General features: G+C 44.7%; 1 protein-coding gene across 3 annotated transcripts in view; it reads left to right on the top strand.

The window, feature by feature from the left end:
* Nucleotides 1-16: 16 nt before the first annotated feature.
* The window catches only part of HBS1 (translation elongation factor EF-1alpha (GTPase) HBS1), a 44,287-nt gene continuing 26,452 nt past the window's right edge, over nt 17-17,851 (top strand). Inside the window, exons 1-8 of one of the 3 annotated variants that reach the window (XM_065423887.1) lie at nt 17-69; nt 936-1,004; nt 1,528-1,683; nt 4,352-4,480; nt 6,999-7,040; nt 9,254-10,681; nt 14,424-14,571; nt 16,268-16,405. In XM_065423887.1, coding sequence (XP_065279959.1) covers nt 36-69; nt 936-1,004; nt 1,528-1,683; nt 4,352-4,480; nt 6,999-7,040; nt 9,254-10,681; nt 14,424-14,571; nt 16,268-16,405 — 2,144 coding nt within the window. In that variant the 5' untranslated portion in view covers nt 17-35. The other 2 variants (XM_065423886.1, XM_065423888.1) reach the window with 2 other exon arrangements.

Below are 17,851 nucleotides of genomic sequence, written 5' to 3'. Positions count from 1 at the left end.
AGTAGAAAGCCGAGACTCGTAGTTGTCAAGCAACAATGCGCCCCTTCGCCATTTTTGGACCTGCCGAGCGTGCGTTGTGTGCGGTCTGCTGATTTTGTTGTGTGTGTGTGTTGTTCAGCCACCGAGGCATGGCACGCTTGTTTGACGCCGTGTTCGAAGCCGCTCAAGCGTCAGTCACTCAGGGATGTGAAACTACGCATACGAAGGACCACCGCCTGCTCTTTTAGCGAACTGCCCCACGTGAAGGCGGGCGAGTGCACTGCAAGATGTCTCGGCACCGAAATGTCCGGACTATGAATTATGATGACGGTAAATGCTCGTTCTGCAAGCAAAGCTTTTCGCGTCAAACCCTGTCGTGACAGCTCGCTCCCCCAGCGTCGCTATCAATGCCTGCGGTTTTCCACATTGTATTGCACCTTACTGCTTTGGCCCGCGGGGTATGCGCAACAGGTCCGTTCTCCGCTCGTTCGAAAGCAGGCTTCGAGCACGGCTTCGCACCGATCGCGCGCATGTTGGTTTTGCAACGTAAACGCTGACTGAATTGCCGTTACCCGGACTGTATTTCTTTTTCAAGCTTGTACAGAAACTTCCTATGCTTTTTTCCATCGACCATTGGTCAACGTTGCGTTGCCGGTCTGCAGCGTACGTCATAACTGCCATAGCACGGAGTTCATTCGCATGCACTGTAGGGGAGCTTCTAAACCGAATACTGATTTCTAAACTGAATACTGATTTTTTTTCTTTACATCTACTTACACCTGCGTCACGGCCCTTATCGTTACCGAGATCACTCTAAGTTTATATTTACTTCCTATCTCGGTTTCGTACCTCACTTTGATTGCTAACTCAGCTCGCCAGCGTATATATGCACTTTGGTTATTGCCGGTGCGGCAGCGCAAAAACATCATTTTTTTTTTGGTTTTGTTTCTTCGCAGACTACGAAGGTTACTACGATGTCTACGGCAGGTCCCAGGAAGAAGACTCGTGCATATCTCCGACCACAGGTCATTACAATTCTTCGTTGATCACGGAGCGTGATTGCCTACGCTTACACGCCTCCAGCGTTCGATACTTCAAGTTCACAGAGACGTGTTCTAGACTTAATTGCAGGTGCCATTGTGAACAAGAACTCGACTTTCATTTGCTTACATTACAGTCTTCTGAATTGCATGTGGTCTTGTTCGAATCTATATGTACGCCTATGTTGTTCAAGCTTTAATGTGGGACTGGGTGACGTTTTCAAAAGCTTAAATAAATGTATGAGCAGGTTGCCAGAGCATCCCTTCTGTCTGGGATGTGCATATCTGTTAACGTGTGGTCACTGTTTGCTGTTGTGGTTCTAGCCCAGGTGATTTGATAGGCCATTGGGTGGGTAACTTGCACCTGTTATGCAATCAGCCACTTTGTGAACTGCCTGTTTCTGTGCCTGCAAACCTTTTCCACGAGCGGGTTGTTTTGCATTGAGCTCCTTTGCCAAAAACACTGCTGCACATATTGCCATAGCTAACGCTTGTGTTTATGTAACAGAGGAGCAGTTCCTGTACAACAGAGACAAGCTTCATTCCATGTCGTCATTCCTGTCTCCTGAAGTCCTCCAAGAGGAAAATGAGGAGGACGATGAAGAAGAGGATGGAGCCCACAAGGCCGGCCCTCGGGAACCCGAACTCAGCCCCGTAGACGAAGGTGGGCATGCAGTTTGTTGAAAAAGTGTCCTACAGAAACATTGCCGCTGGTTATTCATGTAATGTGCATGTACACTGATTGTCATTGCTGTGGGCTTGACAGTATGGCCGGCTGAGTTATGGTTTTAATACATCTTTCATGTTTCAAGAGCATGTTATGTTGGAAGGCAGTACATACAAGGCTGAAAAATTTTTTTGTGAAGTGTTTATGCTTAAAAGCTGTGACTTAAAACTTATACTTAAGTTGTATACTTAAAAGCTCCACCAGAGGAGTATGTTATAATCTTATGATGCTGTATCAATATAATAATAAAAAAAAAAGCCTGTGATTGCACATAAGAATGGGAAAGGGGTGTGCAATTGGGGAGGAGTAATTAGGAGTAGTCAGCACTAGGCTATGCTTAAATAAATAAATAAATAAATAAATAAATAAATAAATAAATAAATAAATAAATAAATAAATAAATAAATAAATAAATAAATAAATAAATAAATAAAAATGCAGATCCAACACACATGGCATCACAATGGCACCGTAGCTGACGAGGATATCAAAGCCATGCGAATTTCAGACGCGAGGCAATCGGACAGGAAAGTGCATGAATTAGATGTCATTTGCAGATGGGAGGCATTTGCTTTTGCCAAAAGAAAACCACGCTTTATTGCTTTGCATGTCTGTGTTCCTGTAGCTTAGTTGGTTAAAGCTGCATATTCATGAACCAAAGGTCGTGGGTTCAAATCCCAAGTCTGGGTTGTCAATTTTGAACTCTCGAATCTGGTGTGGGTTTTTCTTCTGCTTGGTTTAGCTCATAACTGCATGGCAAACGGTGCGTTGGAACATCTACATTGCCCAATGCATTGGTAGCCTGTGCTAAAGTAACGGTCTTCACCAGACCAAGGGCCTGTCACCCTAATAGTGGCCGACCCGTGGCGGTGGAGAGACACTTTTTTTTTTTCTTCATCCAGTTTGACAAGATGTAAACAGATTACTTGTAGGTGAAAAAGATATGGTTCTTTTTTTTTTTTTGCACTGGCATATTTGTTTGTTACAGACGATAAATTAGGCCTAAGAACGACATGCTGTTGCCATAAGTTGCACATTGCTAATGACAACTACAATGTTGATGAAAATAAGTCGTCTGGTTGTCTCTTTCTTGTGGTATTACTTACTTATTTACTTTTCTGGTGGCCTGAATTTTAATATTTCAGTCGAATAGGTCTTGCAATTGCAATAACACTGCACCTAGTAGCTATTGAGGTGTTGACACCATAGATACTTACTGAAAGTAGTCAATTTTTTTTAAGCTTTTGATGGATTGCTCGTTTCATTTGCTCAAAGAAACTGACAATTCAATAGGGAGAATTAGACATGTTGCTTATTAGCAACAGTGAGGGTTTTATGTAAAGTCTGTTGGTTTTGCTTGTGAGAGTACGACCTCGCATGTTCATGGCTGGCCTCGTCCTTAGCTGTCTTTATTTTGAAATTCTAACTTATCCACTTCAAATGCATTCACTTTCAAAATATGTAGGGAAATCTAGTATTGAATTTTCTTCGTGCTTTCACTCCTTTGGTTACATTCTGTAATGAACCTGCTTTTCCTTTAGCCAATAGGTTACATTGCCCTGTTAACACTTTAAGTGCCAGCCAAGAAGCTGATAAATAGCCTGCAGCAAATTCAATATGTCAGTTAATGATGATAACTTAGGCTAAACTTAGGCTAGCACCACTGTATAAAATTAGTTTCTTTTAGGAACTAAGGAGTGGTTTACACATGTTGGGCACCATGCTGTATGAGCAATTCTTATAGCAGCCTTGCATCCGACGTGAAAATACCTTTGTTATATTCATAAAGAATAACGATTCAGCATAATATAAGCACATATTTGTTGCATATTGGTACAGGCGAGAAATAGTTTAGGTTTACTTTGGGACATATGTCTTCAGCATATCGAGGTTCAAATGTAATTGTCTCCTGAAGTCATTGTGGAATTCTGACAGGCTTGTTTTTGTTTTCTCAAACAGTGAGTACCCTTGCAGTTTTCGCACATTCATGCTGCTTCTGATGATTTCTCTTTGCTTTTTGAGCATTTTCCACACGACGATTATGTTCAGGTACCGGACACTCAACACCTGTTTTAGAGCTAGCAGAAAAGTGATCCTATAACATTTGTATGGGCAGAGATGCTTTGTTCTAGCTGGGAAGAATTAAGTGCAATAAGAATAAAAAAGAGTGCATATTGATGAATGGGAAGAAAAGAGACTTTGGTGCAAATCAGGGGCGGATCCAGGGCTGCCTAAAGGGGGCTGGAGCCCTCATTGCAACACAGAGAGAATGAGGCAAGGGTGTGAGGTTGGGGTGAAGGGCTGTGAGGTTCATTACACACTCAGTTTTGTCAGTGCTGAAGTGTTGGCATATCTTGGGCAGTGCGGCCAGAGTCCCTCCTGTGGATCTGCCAGTGGTTCATGTAAAAAAAAGTTGTAGTGTTATGGTTATCTAAAGTAACCAGGGTTTGTGAGGGGAAGTATCTGGGATCAAAGAACTTGTCTGTCATCCCTGTTCCTGCGTCATGAGGCGTAGTTTCCCATGAAGTCTGCATCATGCTTCCCTGCCTGCCGCAGTTCAGAATGGGCTTTGTATAATAACTTCTCGGCGCTGTTTTCTTTCCAGTGAGGCTTTACGAGTGCATTGAGAAAATGCAGAATGTGGTGGGCGACTCGATCCCAGAGGCTACGCTTCGTCGAGTGGCGCTCGAGGGAGACTTCAATGCAGAAGTGGCTCTTGACCGTCTTCTGCAAGGTCAGCTGACTGCCGCTAGCTGCATGGCTACTACCGATGCGACTAGCCCTGTGGAACTTTTTTACATTCTGCGGGCTTTGATTCTGACTTGGAAAAAAATCTGGAATTTTTCGTGATGGTCTGCAAGTTTCTCATTATACTTTTGCTCTGAATATAATATCTGAGTAACTGAATTATTCATAATAACTAATTCCATACTTATGCGAAATACAAAGAATATTTGGACTTGCTTTAAGCAACGGCAAACAACATTATCTTGATTTTATCCAGCCACATGGCACTTGTATGTTTTAAAATTTCAACACAAGTTACATGGGACACACGGTATATACTAGTCACTTATAACCGATTTAGGCAAACTGAATTTTAATTCTAGTTGGCCTTTAAGCTTGAATATTGATGTTGAACACTACCTGCTTATGGTTGCCATCAGCTTTACTTTTCGGAGACAAGTGCATTCAAGATTTATAATTGCGGCATAATACGTGGCATGTGGCATTTTGGTGGTGCAAGCGAGGCACTAATTTTCCCACTCGCCCAGTATACTTGTTTTGCTCAGGGTGAACCAGGAGTGCGCGTTTGTCTGTGGGGGGAAAAAGAACAGACAAAGTCTGAATTTTTTAAAGGAAGGAACAGTGGGGCCACCTGCCTCCAGGTGGGTGACAATGCTTTTCCAATTCATCTAGCACGAGCAAGAAAAATAAAAATAAGGAATACAAGAGGGTAAATGTTTTTGGTTAGTCACAACCATCTGAAAAAACAAACAATGAAGCAAGAGAAAGCATAGGGGATATTGTCACATTTAATTGAAATATAGAAATAGTAAGTTAAAGGGAAATAAAAGGGAAAGGAAAGATAACTTGTTGCAGTACAGTGTGTTGCAACATTGTTTGAGTGCGAATTGCATTAGCGTTGACAGTCATTGTTAGACGGGTTCTGCTGGACTTTTTTGTATGTGTGTACAAGATGAACCCTGATGGTGCCAGCCAGTGTTGCTCATGGCGAAGGTAGTGGAGGTAGAACATATTTTTAACCGCTGGCCTCACATAGCATGGGAATTTCGGGACCAGGCAGTTGACGTGTGTTTCCTTCTCTCTGGGACAGATGGCGTGAGTTATCCTTTGACTGAGGCATTTGCATTGTTTTCTTTCAGTCATGCATAGCTGCAGATGACACGTGGTTGTGACTTAATTCTGAATGCAGGGTAAATGCACCGTGTGTCTAGACATAGTTTCATACAAAGATTACCCTGAAATGGCACGCCTGTGTGAAATATGGGCCTAGACATCTCAGTGAGTACAGCTTGAAAAGCCAATTACACCAGGCTTTCTTTCCAATTTGGTGTTACTTGTTGGCATATGCTCAGTTGCAGCCTTTGTTGTGGAAGGATCGCTACTGAATGAGGTATACCATCGGTGAATTGGAAAACCTGGAAGTGTCGCGTAATTTCTCAAACCAGGGATGTTGTTAGGTGCAATGGTTACGGCAAAGCTAGTGGCATGTCAAAGGGAGGCAAACTTCTCCATTTGACTAATGCAATGAACAAATGTTAGTGGTTTTTTGCTGTTTCTGTAAGTGTGCGCCTGGCCAGATGGTTGGAATGGTATCAAAAAGCAGCTGATAAATTCAAATCCACAGTGCATCCCACCAGACTTATAGCTTACTGGGAGCATTTATAGACCATTATGGGTTGGCGTAATACTTGGCAAGCTATAAACCACCATACTTTTTTTCTTGCAGCTGTACCTATTCAGTCATAGACCACCTGGGAATTTTTATAAGGACAGTCAGGGGGAAAACCTGGGAAAAATCGGGGAACTCAAAAGTGCCATTGTAGTTGACACACTGCAAATATGGCAAATCAGTTATGCAGAAATGTTCAATCTGGAGGAAGGTTTGTGAAAGGAAAAATTGGCATCCATCCAACAGTAGCTTAAAACCTCAACGGAAAGCCAACTAAGTTTCTCAGAAAAAAACAAAACAAAACAAAAAAACCTCTCACGATTGAATGAAAATTTGTCCTGGTTCGGGGTTCAAACTAGTGACCCGAGGCGTTCCGGTATGGTTCCTATGCTGTCTGAGCCAACCAGGAGTCTAGCAGATTGCAGAGTGGGGCCAAATGAAATCGACAGCACAAAACACTGTGTAGTGGCTCAAAACCAGACCTTTTAAAGAAGGGACTAATTTGGATACAACATGTACGTTTTCAACCTCACCTGCTGCCAACACTCGGCGGTCGCCACCAATCTTGGCCTGTCCCATCGTGCCTTAGTTCATGATGCAAGTGGCGATGAGTCGACTGAAACAGGGCTGTCGAGGATGACACAATCCGCACACTACTACACAAGAGGACACTGAATATGGGTCGTTTCCTTTGTAGCACCATGCCACTCGTATTTAATTTATTTAACTTAAGGACCCCACTGGGGGTATTACTTTTGGCTGCTTTACAGTGTACTTTTGCCCTTTTAATGATACTCACTTTCAAAACTAGCTTCTGTTCTTTTTCCTAAAACAGAAACGGACAAGCCAAAGCCGCAGCGAGAGCCCCGGAAAAGAGGTATGTTCCCACAAGTGTAATGCTCACGTGTGCGTGCATTTCAGTGCGTGCAAAAATGCTGTTTACCTGCATTGTTTCCTTTGAGTGGTGCAGTGCCGATATATGTGCTTTATATGGCTACAGGTTAAAGGATTGCAGGGTGATGCTAAGTGGCCATCCTGTAATATTGAGAACTCTCTTGTGAGACTTGCGTACGATCAGTTGGGCGATTCTGCTCTCAGTCGTCCATTGATAGGGTGCGCTGGTTACTGCAGGCTGCCTTGAATGCACTCTGAACGTGCTTTGCCTTATTCAAATATTTCAAAACTAAAGTGTTTTGCTGACCATTTGCATTTTAATGACATGAGAGGACGGTACTGCAAACATCAAAATGATTTATGATTGAGGTGTCCAACTGACCCTTTCCAAATTCGTGAGATGAGGGGATAGGATTATGGGGATAATTTCTTTCGTGGCATTTATAATATGTGGACTAGCAGGCCCCAGTGGTTGTGAAGGAAGCAGCAGTTTCAGTTTTGCAAACACAGCTCACAGGCTTCCCCGCACGTTGATCAGAAAGCTTCGGAGAGGTTCTGCCCATTAGCACGAGAACAAAACATTATACAAGCAATGTCATGACACCGCATTCCGTTGCTTGTTTTGAAGCAGAAGCATCAGTTTAATGGCTGAAGGTATGACAGCATGCTGCCTGCATAATGTGGCACGAACCTGCTCTTGCAGAAGTGAGAGCGAGCATGCCCATGTTTGCGTGCGGTTGAGAACCAGCCAAGGCTGGGCATACCGGACACAGGCAAGCAGTTTAAATAGGCGTGGGTGGGGCCTCTTGCATATATAATGTTGGCTTCATTGAAGCTTGAGTGGCTTGCATTTGTAACCCTCAGCAAAACAGTGAAACATTCGCATTACCTCCGGCAAGCTCGCGATCGTAAAGGTTCTCGTAAATTTTCTCCTCCCTCTTCTCCCTCCTCTTCCCACCGTGCGGCAGTGCACTTTTCTGTTGAACTGGATGAAGCCTGCATAGTTAGAATGCCCTGTGCATGGCAGTAAGAGATGCAGACATGCATGCAATGTTTCAGCAGCATAGTCTAAATGAAGGCTGGAGGGCTTGCAAAGGACAGCATGCTGTGCTCCCATATTCGCAGACGGGTCTTGATTCAAATCCCAGCTCCATCGATTGGAGGACAGTGCGGTCCCTTGACTGACGCCTATAGATGAGGGGCTCCAGTAACATTTCTTGGCGAATTGTTTCAGAAACATGTCTCATGTCCAACACCTTTACGTGGACTTAGGGGAGTGTTCAATGCTTGTGAATCACTGGGGTCCGAGATAGAAGTGGCAGTGACTGCACCAATTCAGTCAAGTGTTCAGTCAAGTTCAGTGTTGTCTTGCACCCATTTGAGCTGAAGAGGTGCTTTGTGTTGAGACTCGTTTGCGAGCACTGGGATTGGGGGTTGAGTTGGGGCTTTAAACCAGAGAAATGTTAAAACCATTATTCTTCGAATTATAGTGGTGAAAACTTGTGGATATATGCAAATTTATACACTTAATTTAGAATGTGAGCTTCGTATTTGTTTATCTCATTTCTATCCTAGAACAAGAGCTACTAGACTTTTAAAGTTGGCACTCTCAATAGTGTTTCTTTTTCGGCAGTCTAGCAACTCTCGTTCTCGGTAGACAGAGAAGTAAGGTTGACCTTATTCGATTCCTTGAATCGCGCGCAAGCCATTGATACCTTATTAGCACAATCTGAGGAACTGATTTTTCACATATTTCTCCAGGTGATCTAGTAGAGAAAGCTTGCGTAAATTAATGGACATCATATTTTAAATAAACTTGCACATAAAATTAACACATACCTGCAAGTTTTCAGCACCATGACTCGAAGATCAAAAATGAATGTTTAAAATCATTTTTGATTTAAGATCTAATGTGCCGCGGACCGGAGAACAGTCCAAAGTCTAGCGGCCACTGCTTTTGTGTTATGCAGCATTCGGAAACTAACTCTAGGCTTTCGTTCTTCTTCCTTTCTCTGCTGTCTGGCTTCGTCCTTCTTTCCCTCCCTCCCCCTTTCCTCCTTCTCTCCCCTCTCTCCCGCCTATTTGCTTTTTTTTTTCGCATAAACGCTACTGGCATGCCCTCTCGTCACCGCACCTCATCATCACCGTGCTTGCTCATCACTTTCCATCATTTCGACGTGCCGCTCGCAAGGTAAGAATCGGACAGCGATGACGACGACTCTTGTGTCATTTCGCCGTCCGACACTGTGTTTGATGGTGGTGGGGCGTCAGCGATGGTCCCACTTAACTTGAGGACCGTTGTTGCGCACTTTGACGTGCCGTCAAAACCCCGAAGTGATAGCACACGGAGGTTGGACGGTGGCGAACACGGGGTTAGAGCTGCCGTAGGGTGGGTGGAGCTGCCGACCACAGGGACAGAGTCGGCAGCACCTTCAAAGTTTGCGCTTGCTTCTTCTCCCTCCATGTGTACAGTTGAAACCTTAGGTTGTGAATTAAAACTGGGTGATTTGCTCAAATCTAGTGGGTCTGGGGAAACTCGTAGGACAGACAGCTTATCGAAAGCTGCGCACAGTATTAGTGGTTGTGACGGTGCATTGCCTGTGCTTGCTCATCTTGACTGTGAAACAGTACCTTCATCATCACTCACACATGCTTCAAGCGCTACTTACGATCTCAGTCCTAACCCTCAAAGTTGTGATACAGACGCTGTTGATGACTTTCTTGAAACACTGCTGCAAGAAGAAAATGTGCCGAGTGTTACCTCGCAACGAAAACCTACGGTACAAGCATCAGGTGGAGTGCCCGATGAACTGGATGTACTGTTAGGCATGGTCTCGAGCTACAAGCCCAGTGCCGCCACCTCGACAGACACTTCAAGAGACGGAGGCCGTACTACTTCTGCGAGAGCCAGTCACGAAGCACTATCTTTAGGCAAACGTACGAAAGATCTGGTTGGAGACAGCTTAGATGCACTTCTGGGAATCGGTGCAGACTCTGCGGCTCCAGAACACGGTGGCAAAGGTGCGCCCAAGATGGACTTCGACGACTTCCTCATGTCGTTGAGAAGTGACATTGGTGGCACAAGCGACTTAAAAGCTCAGGATGATGATCTGGCACTGCTGCCCATCGCAGATATTTTGTCTGTGGCTTCCAGTGACGACAAGGGCCCAGGGAAGTCTCCGCAGAAGTCGGACTCAAAGCAGCCCGCTTTGCTCAACCTCGGCGAGATACTTGGCCTGAACAGGGAGCGCGCCCCTGATTCAGCTGCTGAAAGTGGAGCCCTCAAGCTTGATGACATCCTGAAAGGTGCCACAGGAGGCCCAGTGGCCGCCGGACAAGAGAACTGCCCGTATGGCAACAACGGAGAGAGCCCCGAGCCGAGTCCTCTGCACAGTGCAGCTGCCGTGGCGGTGAAAGAAGTGTCCCTCTTTGGCAAAGTGCTTGTGTACTTCCATTTTGTCCGCCGACAGAAGTCCGTCTTTGATCTCACGAGCTGGTTGAGGAAACTTGGTCTGCTGGAGCCAAGGCCTGGGGAAAAATTGAGGACAGCGGCGTTTGGTTTCGGTGTGCCGTCACCAGACGACATTGTGCGCGCGTGTCGGAAGCGAGCAGTGGAGGCATCAGGTACAGGCTCTGCTGTTAGTTTGTTCCTTGCATGCTTTTTCAGATGTGAGAAATGTTTGCATGTGCGTGCAGGTGCATAAAATGAAGGATAATGTACAAAATATAAATAATAATATGAGAATTTTGCTTTAGATTGTTTCATAATGTAGCAGAAGCTTGGATATTCTAGAGAAGTTGCATCGGGTGGAAGAAATTGTATACTGCTGTGAAGCAGTGCCTGGAGGCAACATTTGCATGTAAGTGCACTCCACTTTGCTGTGAAGCTGCACTGCACTGTGCTATACGTAAAACAAGCTTTTCTTTGCATTGGCAGTCATGCTGAGCCGCCTCACAAATATTTAAGCACTTTTGTAGAAGGTTATAACCACATATATTTTTTTTAATTCTTTGAATATTGCAGTAGCATGTGCGAGTTACCTGTGCAGGCTTTGGCATAACCTTGGCATAACTAGATTGTGTGAGTAATAAAAAAATTGTGAAGGACATTTATGGGAACATTAAATTTTGTTGCTGTGGAACAATTGAAAAGAAAAGAAAAGGTGTCATGCACTTTATAACATTCCTTTCTTTAAGTATGCCAGTAGCAGGGTCCTTAAGTGCTTTTCGTTTCGTCACGAAAATTCCCCGAAAGTTACATATAGGGACATAAGGTGGCACCAGAGGCACTGGCATAAGTAGAAAGTGACCAACCTGCCACGCCAGATGGTTGGGCTGCGCGATCATGCAGATAAGATAACAACTACGTTACTTGGAATCCGTTTACAAGATTCCATGTTGAAGCTATAGAGCATCTTGTGTGAGTTAATCTGGTGATTCTAATCAATGACTTAAGTAGAGTAAGCATCAGTGGTTGAGGCATTGGGCTGTTGAATGCAGTTACAAGTTCAGTTCCTGGTTGCGGTGGTTGTATTCTGGTGGTGGCAGAATGAAAAACGACTTGCGTCCTGTGCTTTAGGTGCATGATAAAGGAATGCAGGTGGCCAAAATGAATCTGGAGCCCTTCACTAAGGCATCCACCACGACTCTTGGGCAGTTTCAGGACGTTAGACACCTCAAATTTAGATTTAATAATAGGCTTAGTGGGCACACAGCTTCTAATGCTTTGACTTGACACCATGTGCAGATAGATCAGAACATAGACTAGCGATTGGCAACCATCATCACTATCAGCTCACCTTCTGCTTGAAATATAGTATTTAGCCTGTTTACTTGTCTAAGGCCCCACTTTGCACACATGTGACTACTCACTCACTGAAGCCTTGAACTACACATAGACTGTAGTGCAGAATAACGAAATCACTGGCAGTTGACTGTGGACACATTTACTCAGTCGCCATGGTAGTGTGATGTGCTTGCCTCATTGGCGCCCTCTCAAAGCTGGTTGTTCTCTGTGCCGTCCATTCTGTTTGAGATTCCCGTCACCTCGGAGCTCTCGACGATCCTCTCTAACAAAACTACATACCATGGGCACACCTTTTGCAGCAAATGCCCTCTTCATGCAAATGAAAGCAGGGTACAGCTAAACGAGTCACAGCGCAGCCAATACCTCTGAAGCGCGCTCGATGTGTGCCGAGCCATCTGGCAAAGTTGGGGTGCGGCCCTTACGCGAGGGCGAGCCTTACCAGAGCAAATACGGGTGTTCTACTGCATATATGCTAAGCTGTAGACGTGGCAGCACGTGGGACACATACGCCAGATCTTTTCACCATCTGGCCCGTATGTAAAGCTCAGCTCGCACATTTCACCTTTGCTTTGAATGAGAAATGCATGGGGATTCCAAAAGAGCATTTTTTATTTTTGAAGTGCACTCATTTTATTGAGATAGCAGTTATATGGACACTTCAGGCAAATTTTCGCTGTCGTTCTCGCCATTGCCACTGGCATCACCTTGAGGTTCCGTGTAAAGTCCAAGTGCGATATGATCACGGCCACGTGCTCTGTGCTGTAGGTGTGAGGGAAAGCATGCAAGAGTGAGCTAAGAAGGATTGTGGCTTGGTGCAGCTTATTGCGCACTCAAAGGAGGAATGCAGTGCCAACTTTTCATGTACGCAAAGGGGCAGTGGCGAGGTGTGCGTGTGCTAGAAGAGGCAGAGGGCAGGGAGGCAGGGTAGTGCACGCCTCCGCTTGTACTCGGGCCATAGCTGCGCATGGTGCGGCTGTGAGCATTCTATCTTGGAGGTAATGTGTCGTGGGCTTGAAGGCTAGCCGACCCGCGATAGCTGATGGGGTCGAGCATGCTGTGTTTCCGCGTGCCTACTTTGCCTTGAAGCGAGAGGAAGCACGAAGGGAAATTCGCTCACCGTTGCTGCCGCTCTTCGTCATTCCCGGGTTTTAACAGCGAGTGTCCAACCTAATAGTTGTGCCGAAACCCGCAGGGTGGAGAGAAGTAATTAATAAAGGGAAAATCAGGCATCCACCCGCTAATAGCAAATGCTACAAAGGAAACCCATACGGCTTCCTTGAAAGAAAAGCCTCGCAGTTGAAGAAAAAATTGCGAGTGTCCGCGATCATTGAGACAAATGTGTTCATGTTTGCTTGTGCGTGTGTGACACCGTGCTTGTTAATTTAGTTAATGAGATTATGTTTGCAGCAGTTCATACGACTGATAAAGCTACTAACCTAACTTCGTATAGCTGTTTAACAGTTTGCTATAGCAGTCAGTGCTTTGCCTTTTGGGCGATACTGTGACTTTTTTGTAATTGAGAGTGTTTGCCTTCTGGCAGATGATGTTTTGCTGCATTCTCTACCACTGAATGATTCACTTAAACCAAGTAAGTGCAGAGAGTGTTGTACAAAATGTCATTTCTGGCACAAGGCTTGTGTCATATGGCCTTTATTGACTTCGAATTCTTGTAGGAGCTAGTGTCTCCACCATTGAAGAAAGCGATGTGTGTCATGCAGACTAGTCTGAATTATTTGTAGTTCAAACTACTTATGCTCTACATACACAGTAGAACCTAGTTCACATGTTGCGGGGGAAAAAAACAGTGCAGGAAAACACATTAACTGGCAAACTGTATGACCCGAAGTCACTAAAAAATTTGGCAGACTCAACTGTAGTTGAGTCTGCCAAATGCGTAATGTGAAGCGTTGCGCAAATCATTGCAGCACAAGACGCCAACGCGCATCGAACCGCCCCCTCCCCCCCCCCCCGTCCCTCCCCGCCCATCCCCCCTGGTGATATCTGGGACTTTGACCACTTCTGCTAGGAATCAGTTGATTGTTTAGCGATGAACCAAGATTGCAACAAATTCCAAAATGAACAAAACTTGTCAAGTTTTGATAGCTTTTCCTGCACACTAATGACCCAGATATGCTTGATATCTGCGATGCTATGCTGGCGTACCACTACAAGATGTAGCCATGCAAAGTACGGACACGGACGCAAAAAGGAGGGATGTCACACTTGTGGGTCTCTGTGTTCGTGTCCATGCTTTGTGCTGCCGTATCTTGAGTGCAATCTAAGTCACTCAGTTGTCTATTTTTGTGATGTACCAGCTTTGCGGCTCAACTGCAAGGTTAAACAAGGGAAACCTCAACCTCGCTTGCTACATTAAGCCCCTTTTTTTGTTCCACTAAAATGCAAATACATATCATTGAAAAGGTGCTCTTTCGGCCTAAAATTATTTCGTTGTTGCTCTCCAGTGTCCCGTTAGGCTTGAGCGCTTTGCGGTGCTAAACGCCTTCGCCTGCTTGTCCTGGCCTCCTGCCCCTTTCTGCTCCTTGTGCCCATTGTTTGCAGAACGGAAGCCGCTCACACCTCTCGAACAAGTTGGCGCACCTGTCAGAGCTGCTGGGGCCAACAAGGAGCTGCTGCCTGCTGTTGACCCGGCACTGAGGCAGACGTTTCCCAGGCAATCTCAGCCTGACGTCGAGGACAGGCGGAGCAAGTGAGTGTTGATTTGTATGTGCACGATTGGCTGTTGTGAGAGCTCTAAAAAATGTTCACACCCGTTGGGGCTTATCTTGCCCCTAACAATAATTGTCATCTATCTTGCACGCACTTCGTTTCTCTAGCGCTGTGTGCCCAATACTTTCCTGTCAGGAATGCTGTGCCTTGCCAATATATGCGTGCCATACGTGATCATAACCTCTTCACTACTGAAAGAAATGTGGGCAAGCAAATTAGTAAATGTTTTTAGAACTGTTTTAGAAACTCTTCTAGCAACTGTTGTAGTAACTGTTTTAGAAAAAAGAAAAACATGTGGTGACCTAAAATGCATGTTGAAGCCAGAAAGCTGGGTCCACAATTGTGGGCAAGCATATTAGTAACTGTATTTGAAACTGTTTCAGAAACTGTTTCAGAAACTGTTTTAGTAACTATTAAAAAAAAAATGTGGTGACCTAAAAAGCCAGAAGGCTTTGTCCACAATTGTGGACACAAGTTGTGAAACCATCTGGTGAGTTGCTCACAGACATTTTTTTTTCTTCTAATGGCCGCCTCAGCCGACATATGATGCTCTCCTTTCGAAGCAGGGTAAACCATGATTCAGGCCGATGAATTTTTGCAATTTAAACGCCTCAGAAAAATTCACTGAGATATACTTGGCTTTAGAAACAATTTCCACAAATGTGGACATTGGTAGTGAAGAGGAAGATTTGCTAAGACGCTCAATTTTGTTATTTTCTTTAACGTGCGCCTCACCTGATGTATGACGTCCTTTTGGAAACAGTAAATCGTGGTTCAGACTGAGAAGGATGTGCAATTTTAATGCCTCGCAACTTTTTGCTCAAGAGTACTTGGCTTTTGAAAGAGTGTCTACAAATGTGGATGCCAGTAGCGAATTGGGTAACGTACCAGGGATGCACAGTGTTATAGAGGGTAGCGAATGCAAGATAGATGACAATTATTGCTCGAGTACAGTGTAAGCCCCAAAAAGTAAACATTTTTTTTAGAGTGTACTTAAGTGTGCCATTTCTTGCTCATAATCTCACCTACAATATTGGCTGCTCTTTTTTGAATTGGAGAGTGCTTTAATTGGCATAATTTTTCGTGCCTGCCCTTTAATTGAGACTAAGAGGAAGAAGAAGAAGAGTTGGGCAGGCCATCGAATGTGTTGGGGGTAAATAACCAGTGGTCTGTTAGAGTTACAGAATGAGTGCCAAGAGAAGGGAAACACAGTCGAGGACTGCAATATCTCAGGTGATGTGATGAAATGAGGAAATTTGCCGGCATAAGGCCTGATCTGCTGGCCCAAGGCAGGGGTAACTGGAGACCACTGGAATAGGCGTCCATCCTGAAGTGGACATAAAATTGTGTTTTGATGATCATGGCATTGCATTGGCATTGCTTTTTATGACGTCACTGTAATTGTCTGTTGTCTAATCAGTGTACCCTGTGTTTTCTGTCCTGCACTGCCAAGTACAAAAAGGCACATGAGAGCTTTATCAAGCTACTTTTTATCAGCTTTTACTCCTATATGCCTCATACATGTATGTTAACGTGCATGTTGGAAATTAATTCAGATTAAATTCAAATTCATTCAGTATAATCTGCGTGGCCCACCTAAGGGTTAGTTTTTTAGGGGCCCAATGGAGCCCGTTAGGAAACTGCATTTGAATTTTTGTTGTCACCATTCTCTGCAGGGCATCATCGGAAACTCTCAAGGTGCCGAGTACCACAAGCTCCAACCGGAGTTCTCCAGATCTGGATCGTAAGGAGCCCTCTCCAGAAGCTGCCGGCGACACCCAGCCGGCCGACGGTGCCACTCCCAAGACACCAAGGTGTGCAGTGGGCCATGTTGCAAGGCTAGAAAAATATGCGACCATTTCACATTGTTACTCGAGTCTGTGATGCAACATCAATGTTGTGCTTTGTTTATCACACTGTGGTGGCTTAACGGTCGTGGTGCTTTGCCGCGGGGCACAAAGTCATGGGTTCAATTCGTGACCATAGCAATCACATTCTGCTCAAAGTATATGGACCAGGGATTCCTAAATAAAGCCGATTTTCTTCTCTGCCCATTAATGTAATATGAAATTGAGGATAACAGTCCCGACTTGGCATTGTGAAGTTTCCAGTGCACTTGTCAGTTTCAGCTCGTGCATCCTAACTACAAAGAAATTTAGTGTTTTCAGCAATACTGTGGTTCGTGCACTTTTGCTCACTGGTGTACTTATACTGATTTGCATGCTAAAGAAACCCAGGCAGTTGAAATGAATCCAGGGCTGCGATTTGGTAGCCATGCTTTTTCTTAGTCAATTCCTGTTCGCACTTTTTGCTCTTCAATAGTGGTTAGAGTGACACTTTTCCCGCATCATCAGCAGGATCAACCATCGCGAACAGTAGATGATAAAAACGGCATAGTATCAAGTGAAGGCATGGCTACAATATTGCAGTTGTGGCATCTTCGTAGTCCCAGTGTTGCTTTGAGTTGTTAAATATCAGAAATCAATCAGTCAATTAGTTAATTAGTTAAGGAGTGTCATGATAGTAACTGTTTTCTCGTGTCACCTTGGTATGTGTTTCGTGTTCCCGCGATCAATAACTGAACAAGCAGGAGATACTTCATTTCGCTTGCACTGTATAACATATTGTATGGCAGGCACACTTGAGGTGTAGTTTTGAGTTGCTTGGAACCAGGCATTGGGGTGCTGATGTTGTAGATAACATTTGCGTCACTTCACCACAACTTGATATTACTGCTGGAGCTCTCAATGACGTAAGAGTAAGGCTGCTTCACATTGGATAGAACTGCCCTTGCTTCCACGGTGACAGTTGGACCAGATATCCTTTTCAAGCAGGCCAAACTTGCATAATAATTTTCCGGCAAACACACAGATGGCAACAAGTAAAAAACAAATTTGGCAATTTCACCCTTAGGGTGAAGCATTTACAGTGATAGCAAGACTTGGTGTTGCACTTTAACTACTTAGATGATGACATTCTAACCATGCACGAGTGAGACACGTTGGCACAATGAAGCACGCAAGGCAACTCGTGCTGTGCCATAGGAACAGCGCCTTGGCAGTTAGCAGACGTCTCGGAATTCTGGCATGATCAACGTCGCCAGTGCCATTTTGGGCGTCACACCTTGATGGCGCACAAAAGGAGACCAACAGGAAACTTCCCATTGGTCAGGTCGGAGTGAAATATTGCATAACGTTAGCTTGGCATTTACTGCCCCTGCAGACCAGAGCGTACTCAGCAGGAACACTAATATGCTTACA

The sequence above is a fragment of the Dermacentor albipictus genome, chromosome 6, assembly GCF_038994185.2.
Source record: "Dermacentor albipictus isolate Rhodes 1998 colony chromosome 6, USDA_Dalb.pri_finalv2, whole genome shotgun sequence".
Taxonomy (NCBI): Eukaryota; Metazoa; Arthropoda; class Arachnida; order Ixodida; family Ixodidae; genus Dermacentor; species Dermacentor albipictus.
Note: the sequence above shows the minus strand (reverse complement) of the source record. Positions and strands in the feature narration are given on the sequence as shown.